Genomic DNA, 16,706 nt, shown 5'->3' with positions numbered 1-16,706 from the left:
TGCTTCCAAGCCTACCATTATGTTAGGTTTTGTAGAAGACTCATCCTGAGGACAGCTATGTCCCTGCAAGGACTTGACTTTGAAGCTTAGTGTCAACTGCAATGCTCAGAGCCCAGAAAAAAGGGCTAGAACTGCAAATAACCATATATCCAGTTGTCTTACAAAATATTTTGAAGAACTGTTCAGGCTGAGCTTCAGACTCGGTAGCTGCTTTGTCTGATATGTAGAAAAAAAAGTTTAGTAAAGACAGTTGTTTTGAGTGCCACTTAAATACTAAGTATAGAAGAAAAATTGTTAGCTGCTAGAAATGATATTCACTAAAATTATATTTCAGTTGTGTGTTGCAAATGTAATGTGTAGTAACTAAGAATTCTTAATCTGGGGGGAAAATAATAAAGCTTTAAATACACGGCTAACAGCCAAAGTGAGTACAAGCAGCAGGGATCAGTGCAGTGTCTTTCCCCTGAAATGCAGCACACTCCTTAATTGTCTTTGTTAGGTGAATTAGTTCTAACTTAAGTTCAGCACTTAAAATGGGTGAACTAGGTGCTTAATGCTTTTCCGTAGGCATTTCATATAAGCAGTTTTTTCAGTAATAGAAGAACGCTATTGAATGAACTGTTCCTTTGTTTCATTTGTGTTGAATGCTTCTATCCTTTATTGCTAGGATTGGGCTGATGCTAATGTTTCAAGACAAATTGAAGACACTGTACTTTATGGATATTACAGTAAGTATTTTTAACTTCTAACTTTTGATTATATTTTTTCAATTAATAGGACCTTTAAGTGAAGGCATGAAGTTTTTAGTGGTTGTACTGGGTTATGCCCTTTTGGTTAAACATTATTCTTAGTGCCCTTCAGTGAATTTACTACTTTTTTTTTTTTTTTTTACATTCAAGACCCCCCCCCAGAAGTGCAAGTATATGGAAGACCAATTCTTGAAAATGTTAATGGCTTCTGTCATATAATTTACTGTTAACATGTTTCCTCTGTGTGTATTCAGAGGGCCACTTAGGGAGATACGTGGTTTTGCTGTAACTTTTATGGTAGTTAACATATGCAGCAGTGTGAAACCTGTCTACTGTGTATAAAGTTAGTTGCAACACTTGTGTCTTAAGTGTTCACATTCAGCAACTACCGTATTCAAAGTAACAGCTGCTGTGAAGGACCATGAAGGAGTTGATTTGAGTGGTAATCCTCAACAGAACTGAAGCAAAAATTTAACTGAAATATAATAAAATAACTGCTCACAAAACCTCTCCAGTTCTATATCAGTTTTAGTTGTCCTTATGGAACTTATGAAAAATTCTACTACTGATGAATATGTGTTGGGGTAGCTGTAGAGGAGTGATGCTTATCTCAGTTGGAGTGAAATGCCTGCCTTGGTCAGTGATACAAACTCAGAGGTAGTTGCCTGCTTTTGGTCACACTTCTGAAGCCTTGGTGTGTTTTTGTTGTTTTTTTTCCTCTTGGAATACTGTGGGGTTGGCTCTTTTGAATATATATATATATATATTTTTAGATCAGGAAATAATTGGTTCTAAGTAGTAGACTTTTTTTTTAAGTTACAGAATACTTACTGCCTGCCAGTAATACCACAAAACTGCACATTCTAGTTTCTGTTGCTAAGTGAAGCCTAAAGCCAAAAGTAGTAAGGAAATTCTCTATTTTCAACTCTTTACATACTAGTTAATCTTCCAGAAAGATTCTTTGCTATAGGATAGTGGAATTGCTTTGCATTTGCTTTCTATTCTTGGTAGGTCTTGTTTAACAACCCAAGAATTTCACAACTCCTAAGTGGGATAGTCTTCAAATTCTTCTGTGGACCACTTTCTATAGATTTGTGTGATGGATGCGTTTCTATAAGATGTTTTAGGCTAACTGAGTCTCTCTTTAAAGCAAGATGTCTCTTGGTAAATCCTGAACTAATTTTTGGAGCAGATCTGACCTTAAACTTGAAAAACTGCTTTTGTTTTTGGCTCATCTTGACAGGTCTACTTGAAAATTTGTAGGACTAATATTTTATTTCATAGCATATCCTCCAGATGGTGGTAGAGACTTATAGATGGTTTTAAAATTATTTTTCTTTAGTGATCTTAATTTGAGGATTTGATGCATGTTTTTAGAACAAGAGATAGACTGAAGCGAACAGTAATAGGTAACCTCTCTTTCAGAAGTCTCTATCATTCCTGTATAAAAACACAACTTAATGCCTCTCCTGCATCATCAGGTTCGGTCCCCTGCTGCCATTGCACAGCATAGTGACATGAAAGCTGAGAAGGAATAAGTTAAACAACTTTTCCAGTCTTGCATAATACTATTCCTTTTTTTCTCTTCATACCTTCTTATATAAGTATTTGGTCTTGGCATAGCTTTTTGTTTTCAGTTATTTTAAATAAACAGAATGAGCAGAACTGAAATCTTCCTTGGTACTTAAGACAGTACAGGTATTCATGTCCTTATCTCTCCTGAAAATGCAGCATTAACTATATAGCTCTTACTTGCCTCCTGTAGCTGTATTGGCAACTTACAGTATGAATAATGGGTGCTTAGGTCACTGTCTTTCAAACCAAGTAACTTCTAATTGTAGCAAGAATTTTGGAGGCAGTGCTTTAACTGATGTTGTAGTTAAGGATTACTATCTGGTTTGCAATGTACTGGAAAAGCTGTCACTAAATATAGAAAAGTGCCCCCTCCCCCCCCCCCCCCCCCCCCACCCCCCCCCCCCCCCAGCCCCAAGTTGTTAGTCCCCATGAACGATGCTCTCATACCCAGCTGATTTCTTGGCTAGGCATATAAAGTAGAGTGGCTTTGTACTGGTAGAATGATAAATGAGGTAACTTTCAGAATGAAGCTTGAAAGAACTGTATTTTGAAGTGGGACTTCAGCAGCCTAAAAGCTTTATTTAGGAAACCAGTCTACTGATCACTTTGAAGCCATAGTGGCTTAGTGTGTTAATTCTCATAAAACACAACTGTGGTGAATGTATCTGCCAGTGCTAGAATGATCAGTGCTTGGCAGATGCTCTAAAACAGCATGTCAGCTTGTGTTGGGAAGGAAAAACCTTTTCAGAAAGGGTTATAATTGGAAACTGTCCAACAGTCTCCTCTGTACCACAAAGAATCAAGCTGAAACAATTGACAGTAGCCTGGAGCTGTGTTCTGTAGCTCTTCCTCTAGTAAGTAAATCCCACTTATTGGAGTGAGCTTGATGTTCAGTGTCCTTTGGTGAAGTTTTTTGCGACTTGTGAAAGGATGACAGTAGATACCAGTCTTCCTGTGAGGTAGGCTAAGATCTCTTGACCTGCATGTGTTAAGTGTCTCCCAACTATAGTCTAGCAAGGACTGTCTGGTAAATTCTACAGGGATTTCTTTGAGTGTGCTTTAAAGTCTGTGCTAAACTTCCAATTTTCTGTTTATTTTTTCTTACAGAAGCATTTTCTTAGGTCAGCAGTAATTATTGTCTGGTGTATCCTGAGTAAGCATTCATTCAAAATAGTACTTGGTATAAATTGGATAATTTCTGCATGGACTTCTGTCTGCTTACTGCAAGTGTTTGATACTGACTCATTGACACAAGCACCTTGGGCTTCTAGGAATTAGTAGGCAGAAGTCAAATGCAGCTACATGTTCTCATGGTCTGGTCCTAGGGGAAGACATGCCAAATACTGTGGAAGACTTGCATATCTGTACTTGACTAATATTGTGGAGTTACATCTATAGAAACATTCTCCTAATAAGCGTGGGTTTTTTTTTTAAAAAAGAAGCAATTTGCCAGAACATAAATTGAAAGTTTGTTGTAGTATTGACACTGTGATGAACTGCTTTAAGTGTCCTGTTTCAAACAAGTGTCTGACTTGAAATTCACTCCTGTTTTGTATTCCTTAACTTTCACTGAGGAAAAGATGTCTGTTCTTGCAGTCTTGATGAAAAATTGTTTTAAAAAGTTTTTAGTTAGATGTGAGAATAATACATTTGGGAAGAAACACTCATCTTAGACTTTCTGAAGTAGCTTGTGACTTCTCAGCAGAAGTGAAGGAATGTATAATAAAGCATCATTTTAAGCAATTTACTGGTATTGCTGTTATGTGATGCACCAGTATATGATACTGTCTGGAAGAGCAGAAGTTTTATGTGTTGGAAGAGAATTCTGATAATACAATATATTCTTGAGCCTCCTGTAGCCTTTAAAAGGGAGATAAAGAACTATGTTGATCTTGGATACTTTACTTGCAGTCTTCCTACTTGAAGATACTTTGGCTCCTCTTAGCTACTGCATTTTGCTATTCTTTGTATTTCCTAGTTTGCTCTTGAATACTACTAGAAAAAAAATGCCAAAACATAATGAAGGGACCATTGCTGTAATTTATTGAAGAGTATTACCAGGCCTAACTTTCTCATAGAAAAGTTGTCTTTGTATTGATATGGTGCAAAACAGCAGAAAATTAGTTGTTTTGACTTGAGAGGAATTGCTGTCTGAGAAACATCTTTAAAACAAACCAACCTTTCCAAGGAATTTTTGCTGAAGATTGTGTAGACTCTGGGGCAGGAACCATTGTTATGCTGGCAATACAGTGAAGCAGTCTTCCAGTGGTAGTGCTTCAAGCTTCTGATATGACCCAGAAAAACATTTTGAAACTGAAGTTGGACCTCTGAACCAGAGAAAAGAGCAGTCCCCGAGTTAAAACCAAAGTCCACCAAAGTGCAATAATGAAAGCCAAGGCAGTCTGTCATGCCACAGGGGATTTACAGGTAAGGGAGTATCTTTGTTACTTAGTTGACTGGCTGTTTGCTGCTGCAAGACCTTTGAGGCTGAAGGTTAGCTTTCCAGGGAATAATCAGGCCCTTTAGTGGGCAGAACAACAAGCCCCTGGATAACTAACTTCTACGAGCTCATGAAAGCTGCTGCTCTTGCTTTTTCATAATTTCTGAAAAATAAAATTCCAAAACCAGCTAAGTCTCCTGTCTTGTTGATAGGAACTTTGCCAAATCTTTTAAAGTTTCCTTTGTAGTATAATAGGAAGAACAAGTTTTACTACTTTAACTGTGTGAGCTATAAACTTAATGTTCTAACTAAAAAATTCTCACAAGCAGTTTTTAAGACTTCATGTGATGGATGAATGTAAAGGTCTATCTTAGAATGATTTTGCTTGGGAAAAAGTAAATACAAAGCTGTTTTCAAGTTTTTTTCTTCTTTGTTTAGTCCTAAAAAATTACTGTGGTAACAAGGTTTTGCAACAGAGCAAATAGCAGAGCTGATTTATGCTACTACATTTAAATAAAGTTACCCTCAATTAGTAATATTAAACTTTGTTTTTGAAATGCGTTGAAAGCCTGTAACTTCTAGAAAGCACATTTCAGGTGAACTTAAGGACCAAGTGCCAACAGACCATTCATGATGGATAGAAAATTCTGGAACGAGTCTCGTGCTGAATCTTGTGTATGCGAATTCTGTGTCAGAGTTGATACAGAGTATACTATTAAGGCTTAAGGCTTTTAATACAAAACATCTGTTATAAATCAGCGCTGGCTGAGAGCTTCAGTCCTTTCAATAAAGCACAAATTTGAAGGAATTAAATAATTAATGGCTTCAAATGTCTGTAGGACTGAAAACTGCAACTGAAGTTGATTGTTCTGCACTTCAGGTGGCGGTGACAACCTGACAGGCTTAAGGTATTAGTCTCTACTTGGGGATTTCCCAAGGTCTTCAGAGAACCCCCAAGGAGAACCATTATAGCTCTACAGATCTGCTGACATCCACGGTTGAGTTGGCAGAAACAAAGGTTTAGCTGCACCTGGAATTAACTTGGCTCAATTCTTGTAGTCAGTAGCTTAAATAGTGAGAAGTATCACTTAAGTATTAAAGCTAGATACTCTCTTGAAATGGAACTGCAATATTTGTGCTAGAAGGGGCCCTGTTTCCAGCAGTATGCTAGCGTGCTTTATGCTCCCCTGCTTGAGCCATTGTTGGCATTTGGTGGATGCTTGTGGTATGCTAACTCAGATTTCAAAATCGGTAGAAATTAACTTTGACTTACGGAAGTGCTGAGGTTGGAAAGGGAGCTCTGGAGATAATCTAGTTCAATAATGCTCCCTATTCACAGCAGCTCATTTGTGCTAGTCTCCAGTTGGATTCTGAATATTTCAAAGAATGAAGACTCTACTGTTTTTTAGAGAAGCCTGTTCCAGTTTCTGACTGCAGGCAGAATAAAAGTTCTTGTTTAAATGTAAATTCCTATATTTCAGTTTGTGCTCATTCCTGTTTTATCCTTTCCCTGGGCACTGCTAAGAAGTCTACCACAGTCTTTAGTCCCACACAGTATTTATTTGCATGGATAAGATCCTGCCAAAGCTGCCTTTTCTCCAGGCTGAACAGTCCCAGCTGCCTCAGATGCTCAAGCCTTTAATCATTGTTGTTGTTTGCTTTACTCCCCAGTATGTGTGCATCTTGTACTGGGAAGCGTAGAACTAGGCAGGGCACTCCAATTCTGAAGTGCTGGTGAGACTGCATTGAGTCAAGGGAAATAATTACCTTCATTTGGTTGTGACGTTCTTCTTAATGGAGGCCAAGGTGTTGTTGACCACCTGTGCTGCAAAATTTCTAAATTGGCGGCTCTTTGCCAGTGTGTGATGAGTTCAGGTGACCTAGCACAGTGTCTAGCAGGCACTGGAGCTGGTGCAAAGAAGAGTTTTAATATGACAGGTGAATGCTGGAAAAGGGGAAGTGGGATCCCTCTGTAGATCAGTTATGATTTGCCTCCTAATGCTCACTGAGTAAGGCATTTCAGCCTCTGAGTGCTGTGGTCAAGTAAATAAGATTCTGTTTTTTCTTTTGTTACTTGTGTGGAATACTAAGGTGCTTTATGATCTGCTTCTCAAGTGCTTATTGTCAGAAGTAAACAGTTATGCCTGAATATGTTAGGTGTACTTATGAAGTCTTGAACTCATGTAAAACCCATGTATTTAATCTTTAACTTGGAAACACAATCTAGCTCTGTAGTATGGCTTTTGCTTATTCCTTAAGAGTCAAGAATGGATTATGGGGTAGAGGAGATTGAATCTAGAAGCAATTCCTGTGGTATACTTCATGTGCTGAGTTTCAGCTTGAGGGATTTAGTTTAGCTAAAGATCAAGCCAAATGTGATAAAAAATTGATGTAATCGTATTTTTTAGATGTTGGTGAAAATGAAAGCTTTTCCACAGAAGTAACTGCCTGAGCAAGTTCAGACGAATCTTCGATATCCAGTTACTACTGCTCTGAGTATCCTGTAGTTGCTTATCAGTGCTGCAACAGCATCAGTCTTCTGCTAGCTCTTTGATGCCACTTGCCTACTTGAAATGGGCTCATTTTGAGTAGGAAAAGGGAGTAGGACAGGATGCTGCAGTGATGGCTGGCTGTGGAGTCCTAAAGGCTGAAACTGCAGGAAGGTTTGCATGCTTTTTCTAAATGTCTCCTCCTTTTGCCACCATTGAGAGGACATTACTTGCTTGACAAACTATTGGTCTGACTCCACTTTTTCATTCTGCAGTGATTTTTACAGGATTGTTATGTTTTTTCCAAACTTAATATGAGAATTGCAGAAATGGAAGGATGCTTTATTAGCAAAGGCTTGCAGAAGTAAACCTTACTAGATTCTTTCACTAGTTTAATAGCCAGTACAGTCCCTTTTTAAGAAATTGTAGGGCTTAAGCTGATAGTTCTATGTGAAGGGCATTAACTTGATATGATCTGGAATGAGACTAAATCATGGGAATCAATCTTTGTAACATACTTCTGTAGATAGTGTGCAGCTGGCTAGGTAGCTATTTCATGTAGCTTGCTAATCAGCTTTTAGATAAGTTTTAATTGGTTTAGCAGTATTTGAAACTTTTTTACTGTATCTTGCTAATTTGAAAATAAATATATCTTTGAGATGTTGCTTGGCTTTTTGAAATAAAGACTAGAAGCTACCTCTCGCTCTTTTCAAGAAGTTGAGCGGCATTTTCTTGTACTTGACTTTCCTTCAGAGTTGACTGTGGCTATTCAGGTAATTTTCTAAAAAACAACTCAATTGCTACCAAGTAAGCTTTAAGGCAGTTGTAGCGTTTTGGATTGATAGTTGAGGGAAGAGTATACAAAAGGAAGTGGGTAATACATCAAGCCAGCTTGTTAGTAATTTGAAGCTTCAAAAGCAGGCTTAGTGGAATTTCTAAAAGGTTTGATCCTTCATCATGCCTTGTTTTACCCTATTTTCCAAAATATTCAACACTCTCCTCCATCATATTGAAAAAATCTAGGCTAAACTCTTCCCTATTGTTTAACAATATGTCATGTCAGCAGGAGAACCAGTATGGATTTTTTCGTAATTTGATAAATTCCTGGCAAGAACTTGGATTCAGTTGAGTGAACTGACTTCACAGGAAGTACTGTTATTTAACCTTTTGGTAAGGCTAATCTGGGTAGTAATTTTTTTTGTTTAAAATTGACAATTAAGAGAAGCTTATAGATGTTAACTTCAAAGGTATGAAACTTAGGGTTTTGAGAGCTTTGTGCAATATTATATATAGAGCTGCTTAGACTTGCACGTAAGCTTGATTTTAATTTTAAAACAATTGATTTTAATTCACTTGATTTTAATTTTAAAACAATATCATAAACATTGTTATCCTACAAGCCATTGGATGTGGAAAAGGAAATGAGTTTGAAGAAATTGGAGTATAACTGGTGGTAGCCATGTGTAGTTCAATAGAAATTAAATCTTACTGAATGAAAATACCTTGTTTTGGTGTGTCCTTGATCTAGTTTTACATGAACTCTGCATATAGCAACGTATTACTGAAATGATGGATTTGGAGAACAGGTAACCCTAACCCTAAACAGGTATAGTCATTTTTCTGACTGCTTTTGTGGAAGTTAGATCTGATATGTAAAAATACTTGAATTCAGCCACTTGGCATGTAAAGCCCTCTGTATTCACATGTTTATCATATTGAACTGTTACAGCTTCTGTAAAGGTTTTGTTTTGTAGAATTGCCTCTGATGTCAGCTTTACTGTAATGGCTTAAGCTTGCTCATTCCCCATTTGAGTTGAGAGGCACCACTTAGTCTGGAAGTTTGGAATAGATGACTTTTGGAAATACATCGTATTATCTTGGCAACTGACTTGTCAGAAAGCTAAACACTTCTGACAGTCCTTTGAAAGCTGAATACAGTGATATTAATAGCAGTATGTGAAGACGTTTTTGGTAGTATTTCTTGAACAGAGTATGCTGAAGTTAATACAGTAGAACTTGGAAGGGAGGATGTTTTCTGTGCTTGCAGTGACCTCTATGGGCTGATTATTTTGATCTGTAATTAATGATGCATGTAACTTGCCTGATTTACTGGCACAGTACGGTGTAGTTTTAGAACTCACCCAAAAATGAGACGCTAGATTAGAGAGACTTGATTTCTGAAAGCATTCACAATATTGACGGGGTTTGAGTACTGTTCTAGAAGCTCTAAGAATCCTATATTTCAGGGTTGAAATTTTAAGGTATCTTAGAGCCCTGAATTTTATGCTCTTGGCAAATGTGAGAAAGTTTGAGCTAACCAAGAACTTGCTCTGTTTGTTACGTTGCCAAACTAGCTCAGCACTCTAAACAGCATATACCTCTTAATATCTGGAAATATTTTTCCAAAGAATGAATTCTGTTTAGAAATTTCTCATTCAAATTTAGGTTCTAGGTGTTGATATTTATTTGGGTTGTACACCACCTTCAGTAAAAATACTGAGGTAGATTTCTTTGAAGCACATGGATACCGTAAGGAGCGCACTAGCCAAGATAGGAGGCAACAAACTTAAGTTGGGGTGATTGTATTGGTTAGAGTTGAGAAGGCACTAGTTATGCAAAATGAGGCAAAGATTAAAAATAGTCAAAGACCACAGGATTTGTGTGGCCCTGGGTATTTTTACTCACTCACTTGAGGGGGTGATTTTTGTACTTGCACAAGGAGTCTTGGTTGGGTGGTAGTTTGAACATTTTGAGGGCTTGGTTAACTAGGATACCTTTCTCATGGGGTACAAATACTGTTACATGGTGCTTGACAGTTTTTAGTTTCCTGGTAGACTTCTGAAACATTCATAGTATAAGACATTTGGATTTATTAAAGGATTTTGCTAAATAATGAAGTCCTAAAAAGTATGTAGCATCTTATAACAGGGCACTGAAGTCTGTAACTTTAAATTCTTGATATGAAATTGATCTCTTCCCTTCATAGCTCTAGCTAATCAGTCCAATTGATTTTTGAATGGCTTAATGTCTTCAAACTTGCCAATTAGTATTTGTGAAGACTAATGTGTTAGTTTAACCCTTCACTTAAGTTAAACTAGCTGGTTTAAAGTCTCTTAAGTTCACCTGTGCATCAAAGTAATAGAGCAGTATAACTGTTTTGATTTAGTGGCTACTCAGCTAAATGTATGTGAAGATCTCCAATTAGTCCCCCCCTTAAAAAAAAGGGTTGGTAAATGATGCTATATTGCTATGGCTTGTCCTGTTTTGTGAATTGATGTCATCAATAACAGAACCATGCATTCCATGTATAACATACTTAGATTAGTAGTAGAACATCCCCTGAAATGGTGTCCAGTGATCAAAATATCTTCAAACTTGTTATATTTTTGTATACCTTTTTTTATGAACAACTTATTAGGTGGCATAGCTTGCTTTATTCACTATACTGTATGCTACCTCTTCCCCAGTGTGCTAGTCCTGTATATCACCTGCAGGCAGATAATTACTTTTAGACTTTTTACCACTGCTGACTTGAAGTTGTATCTGTAAATCCTTAGTCTGAAATAGCTGATTCTACAAGTCCTGAGTTCAGAAAACAGTAATAGTTGATATGCTGGCTAGTAAATTTTATTAACTTCAATGCGTTAAATTAGTAAGAGCTAGAATGAGAGAAAACTAATGTTTTATTCTTTCCTTTGAGTTGCTATGCAGTAAATGAAGTACCAATGTAACTTTGTCTCTTCACTTAATTACATTCTTTCTCCTAGCTTTGTACTCCATCATACTGTTCTGTGTCTTTCTGTGGATTCCCTTTGTCTATTTCTATTATGAAGAGAAGGAAGATGATGGCAACACATGCTCAGTAAGTTCACTGTAGCAAATGCACTAGTAGTGAAAACACAAAGGAATACAGGCAAAAATGAAAGCAAGAACCATTGTCTAACTTGAATACTACAATGTTAATAGCATTTCTAAGTCTGTTACTACAGTTCCTTTAAAATATTGAGGCAGCTCTTAACACTGTAGTCTAAGCAGTGTGGTCTCATGTGAAATGAAACTTCAGTGAGATAAGTAATTAGCATCTGTATTGCCATGAATTCTCTTTGCTGCATACAAATTCCTTCGAGCCTGATTTCATATACAGAAGGTTAAAACTTCTTACATTAGATTTTCCTTAGAATTAAAAACATGTATGAAAAGGTTTTTGAAGTAGAAGGTGGACAGATTATACTGAGAGAGACACTAAATTTGTGTATCTTCCTTGTAGCATTTGCATTTTTTTCTTCTAGTAGGCAGTAGTAATGTACCTGAAGCTAGTACTTGGTTATTTTTGTAATGCATTGATGAATTTTGATGTGCACGACATACCAAGAAATGCAGTAAATGCATGTCAGTAAGGTGCTAACTTCTCAAATTAAATGCTTCTCTCAATGAGTCTTTTATTTGTGATCACTTCCCCCTCTATTCAGTTCTAACTTTAACATGAGAAAAACTCAAAAATCTTATTACTAATGCTTTATATTATGTCTATGATTAGAAGTATTTTTTATTTGCACTGAACAAATGTACCCTGTCTTCTGGCCACAGCTGCTCAAGTGCATAGTTTGATGGAAGCATAATTCAGTGTAATTGTTCATAGCTCTCAAACTATGAGACTCTTCAAGAATAATGTATACTTACGACCTATCTAAAACTACTTATATGTTCTGTGGAGGTTCTTTTGTAGAACACCTGTTATGCTAAGTATGCTTTGCCATAACTTGTTGGATAAACGCCTTTTAGATTTATTTTATGTTAATATATTACCTTTCTCTTTAATACAGCAGGTTAAAACTGCACTCAAATATACTCTGGGGTTCATCACAATTTGTGCAGTTCTTCTCTTAATTGGGTAAGTATTTGTATTAAACATTAACAGGGCGTATACTAAATAGAACCCCAAACAGAATTTTGTTCTGTGCAAGATCAAAAAAATAGATTATGGTGCACTCAATCTGTATAATGAATATCTAGCTTAATCCCTATTAGGGTTTAAATATTCTAATAATTATGTACCTGAAAAATAAACGTTTAACTGGAAGCTAAAATAGTTTTCTTCATTGTGGAGGTACTCGTGCTTCTGCTTGATTGTGCAGTGTGAATGTCTACCAAGGATATGATGGCTGTGATACAGTTGTATTGATATCTGCGTACACAAGGAATAAAATAATTGTGCTCGTGTTTTTTGCTGCTATCAAATGCTTTTTTTGGACATCCCAAAACCGCTTTTAGGAATATGAATTGATGTTCAGTGTTCAGTACTTCACTAAATGGAAGTGTTCTGTGAAGGACACAAGTATAGTGTGGGGTTAACCACATAACGGTGCCTTGTATGGTGAATGTTTTGCGGGTACTTGTTTGAAAGGCAGGCATTACTGAAGTGGGTAACTTGTTTGCAGCAAGTGCTGTTATTCTGAAACTCTGAGCAGTATTACAAATTTAAGATCACTGTTAAGCATGACATGCACACCAATATTGAATGTTCCTAATGTATGCTGTGTCGTAAGCTTTTTGGCATTTTGACTGCAGCATTGAAGTTGGTAAAACTTACAAAATATATGCTAAAATTATCTATATCCAAGTACCGAAGTGTGAAGTAGAAACCAGAGTGAAATTAATGCTTCTAATTGTATACTGCCTTACTGGAATTTTCTAGAAATGTACCTTGTGTTCTATCAAAACTAAGTAGTATATCCTTTCAATTAAAATTTATGCATTTGCTATTATGAGAGACTAAAGGAATTTGAGTTAGCTTAATTATAATCTAGAAATATTACTAAAGCTTCTGACAAAAAGAGATTCTCTGACTGGTGGCTCACATCGTGGCGTATATATGCACTATATAATATATCCAGTTGAGACAATTTTGCAGTATCTACAGTAGCTGTCAGCTGAATCCGCAGTAGCTGTAAGCATGTTTGACCCTCGCTTCCAGTAAGATGGAACTTGATTCTTGACTTCCTCATTGTCTTCTGTGTTCTTAGGCTTGTTCTTTAAAGTCTTCACACCTTATAAATTACAGTGGCTTCCACAATCCCCCTCTGATACTGTGCCATATGACAGTGAGATGGACTTGCAAACCAGACAGTTGTAGTACTTGGCCTGGGACTAAGTTAGTTACTGAACAGTGCTTCTCCACAGGTATGGTCTTGAAACTCACTGATCAAAACAGCTGGAGTATTTGCTGCAGGGAGGCAGGACTGTGTTACTTATAGGTATTGTACTTACAGGTATTTCTGGGTTCTAACTGGAATAATTTTTCTGCTGTTGCACACATGAGGTTGCTTGTTTTCAAGATGATAATGATTAAATAGTAGCATCATCCTAAAACCCTTTGAATAGAAAAGCACCCTTGATACTTAAGATGCTGCTGCGGAAGAATATAATTCTTGTCTGTCCCCTTTAAGGGAAACTACAGTACTTAACATCTCTGTTTATAAGGAAGCAAATAAGGTGACTGTGCTGAAGAAAAATGTGAACTTTGGTTCTAGTGTAGTAGTAAATAGTGGGTGTAGTTGTTCATGTACGTTTGTTATGAAGAAGTTACTTATTTTGGTTAGCCAACTGACTGCACAGCAAGGGCAAAGAGCACCCTCAGAAGTCCCAGTGTGATAGGAAAGAGATAGAAGTGTTGGAGCTGAAGCTTCTACATGGATGGCCCAACTGAATGTGGTAGTGAAGACGAGTCTTGCAGTGCTGCCTATACAGTAGCAGATTTTCTTATTGGTGGTCGAGATCACACCAACATTAAAACAGACTGGAATTTTATGTACTGGATTTAATTTTAGGAGGCTAGTCTTAATGGACTAGAACACTCGTGCACACAGGTTACAATAGCAAGAGGAGTTGGGGTAATTCCCGTTAAGCGCCTAGCAGATAGTCTATCTTCTTGCGCTTACATGACTAGTGTTTTGTATTGAGACAACCTCTGTCCTGATTGATTTTTAGGAAGTAATCTGTATAATTGGAACAGGTCAATAAATAGCTCGGTTCCTTTAAAGACAGGTCTGCACAAGAAGTCCCTATCTCTTTCTTGGTCAGCAGTCCTCAAAGAAACTGTAAAAGTTGTGTTAAGCTTGCTATGTTGTTCTTACCCAGATGTTTACCTTGCCCCAATAGAGATCTATGTGACTATTTTGGGAAACATGGTATCTGTTTTGTGCCAGATGACCTTGGAGGTTTTTTCAAAGATGATAACACAGCTCAATCAGCAGGATTCTGTTGTGTAAATTGTTAGCAGGAGTAGTGTATTCTTGTTGTCTTCTGCACATTTTTGCCACACCTGAGGCTTTGTATGTCTGCAGTAGCACTCAAATGCTCTGCACACAAGTAACCTTGTGCAGAGTACCATTAAAAGCAAATTAATAGGATAAATTTGTACTGGGCTACTTGGAACTAATGTTTACTTGTAATGCCTTCCCCTTACAAACTATCTTCTTTGCTTGAATATGGTTTATTTACTCTAAATGTCATGTGCTGGAGCCAAGGGACTAGAGATACTACTGTCTATGTTAAGGCAAACTTATACAGTGTCTGGTTTGAACTAAAATGCTTGCTTTTGAGGCTAATGAATGTTTGGTTCAAAAAGGAATATTTCCCTGCCTGTTTGAAGGTAACCAGTTTAATTGCAATTTTCTAGAACTGTAGCTTTTAAAAAGCTATGATTATATGTCTAAATAGCCTATAAATAATTATGCAAATTATATTATAGCAAAATGTACTCTAGGGCAATTAGTTTAAATCTAGTGTGCTAGAAATTATTTTCCTAAGGATGATAGTTAATGGCACTCCTTGATTTAAGGATGAGACTTGGCCTATCTACACCTGTGTGTTATTAACCCTACCAAAAGTTAATATTTAAACTGTTTGTCTTGCATTTACTTCCTTGTTCTGGAGCCTAGCTACTGATCTAAATATTAATCGTAATATTCCCAGGATGTTTTTTTAAACAGCATAGTAGTTTGCTTCTATTCTTAAAATAACTGCAGTTACTCATTTCATTTGTGTCCAGAACTCTGTGTAAGAAATCACAGCTGAGCTTCTATGTTTGCTTGCACCAAGTTCGCAGCCACACCTGTAAAACCCTGCACTAGCACTTGTACTCTTTTTTTTCTGTAATAACTCTATGACCTGTATTGTCACAGTGATGACAGGTGAATGGAGTTACTTAGCATGGAAGCTTCTTAATCTGTTGATGGCTACTATGGCCTTCAGGCTGTGTTGACCATTTAATCAAAATAGCCAAGGCTTTTGCCAAATTTCTTCTTCTTTAGCGTGCATGAAGAATAGGCCTAAACTGCTGTGTGTTGTGCCGGTGCAATGATGGTCTGTGTTTTGGAGATACTCTGGGAGCATGGTCTGGATGCAGGTCTGTAGATGGCTAGGCATGCTAATTCTGTCTTGTTCTTTATGTGGCCTGTTAAGGTAGAGTCCAAAAAGTCTGTCCAAGTGGGCTAGTTAGCCTTCTGGCTACTAGTTGAGGGACCCTGTTCAGGATGGGAAAATTCCCAAGCATGCAGGAATCTTACCTGAATTTATAGCTCCTGCATTCCTTTTTGAGGCCCTTGATGCATGGAACTTGAGCAGGAGCAGAATCTGATGTCCATCTCCTTCAGTCAAGGTTTAGCTGAGTGTTAATTGAAGAGTGTGTATAATGGGTGCTGTGGCTTCTGCTCTGATTTGTGTCCTTTGACATGCTGGTTGTAGGTAGTGTCAGGAAAAAAACCCAAAAAACTCTTAAACCCTATTGCTGGTGGGGGTGGTGAAGGCAAGGAAGTTAAGTATCAGGATGGTTTTTCATGTCACTTTTTCCCTGCATGTGGTCCATAGATAGCAAGTTTATATTGATGCTAAAATAAAAGAACTTGAGCTTGCTTAGTTTCCCAGTCTCCTATTTTAACTCCTTTTAGCAAATAAACCTGCAGTTAATTATATTGCTATCTCTTGTAAACAGAAATTTTGCCAAACTCTGTATTAATACCTGTGTCTTGATTTTTGCCTGGGTACTATTTTACAGGAAGAATTTCTACTAGAAGCAGATTAAAGGACAAAATCAATAATGGCAAGCATGGTTAACTTAAGTAAATGCTAGCCTTAATCTACTGGTTAGTCAAGAAGCTAGGAATCAAACACTTTTACAAGTTAAAATTTTAATCTTTAAAACTTAAGCTTTCCAGAGTTTGTGTTTGATCTTCATGTGATAAGTGCACACAGTTTAGCACCAACTTTTGAAATATATGCTTATGTTCTGTACTTGAAGCTTAAGGCATACTCCTGGAGGATGCATATTTGTTATTCACTGGTTTATTGGGACTTGAAGCAGGGATCTAATGATACACTCTTCTTTACGGAAGTCCATAAAAAATGCTCACAAGTATCTTTGGGATTTTGGGTTGGTTTCTTGTATTCTTTACC

The 16,706-nt window shown here is 37.1% G+C and overlaps 1 protein-coding gene across 2 annotated transcripts in view; it reads left to right on the top strand.

Moving 5' to 3' along the window:
* Positions 1–16,706, top strand: part of LMBRD1 (LMBR1 domain containing 1) — an 80,182-nt gene that overhangs the window by 9,768 nt on the left and 53,708 nt on the right. Inside the window, exons 3-5 of one of the 2 annotated variants that reach the window (XM_037392159.1) lie at positions 668–728; positions 11,021–11,115; positions 12,080–12,144. In XM_037392159.1, coding sequence (XP_037248056.1) covers positions 668–728; positions 11,021–11,115; positions 12,080–12,144 — 221 coding nt within the window. Of the gene's footprint in view, positions 1–667; positions 729–11,020; positions 11,116–12,076; positions 12,145–16,706 lie in introns of both variants that reach the window. The other variant, XM_037392157.1, reaches the window with a different exon arrangement.

This window comes from Falco rusticolus, chromosome 6 (assembly GCF_015220075.1).
Source record: "Falco rusticolus isolate bFalRus1 chromosome 6, bFalRus1.pri, whole genome shotgun sequence".
NCBI classification, from domain to species: Eukaryota; Metazoa; Chordata; class Aves; order Falconiformes; family Falconidae; genus Falco; species Falco rusticolus.
Note: the sequence above shows the minus strand (reverse complement) of the source record. Positions and strands in the feature narration are given on the sequence as shown.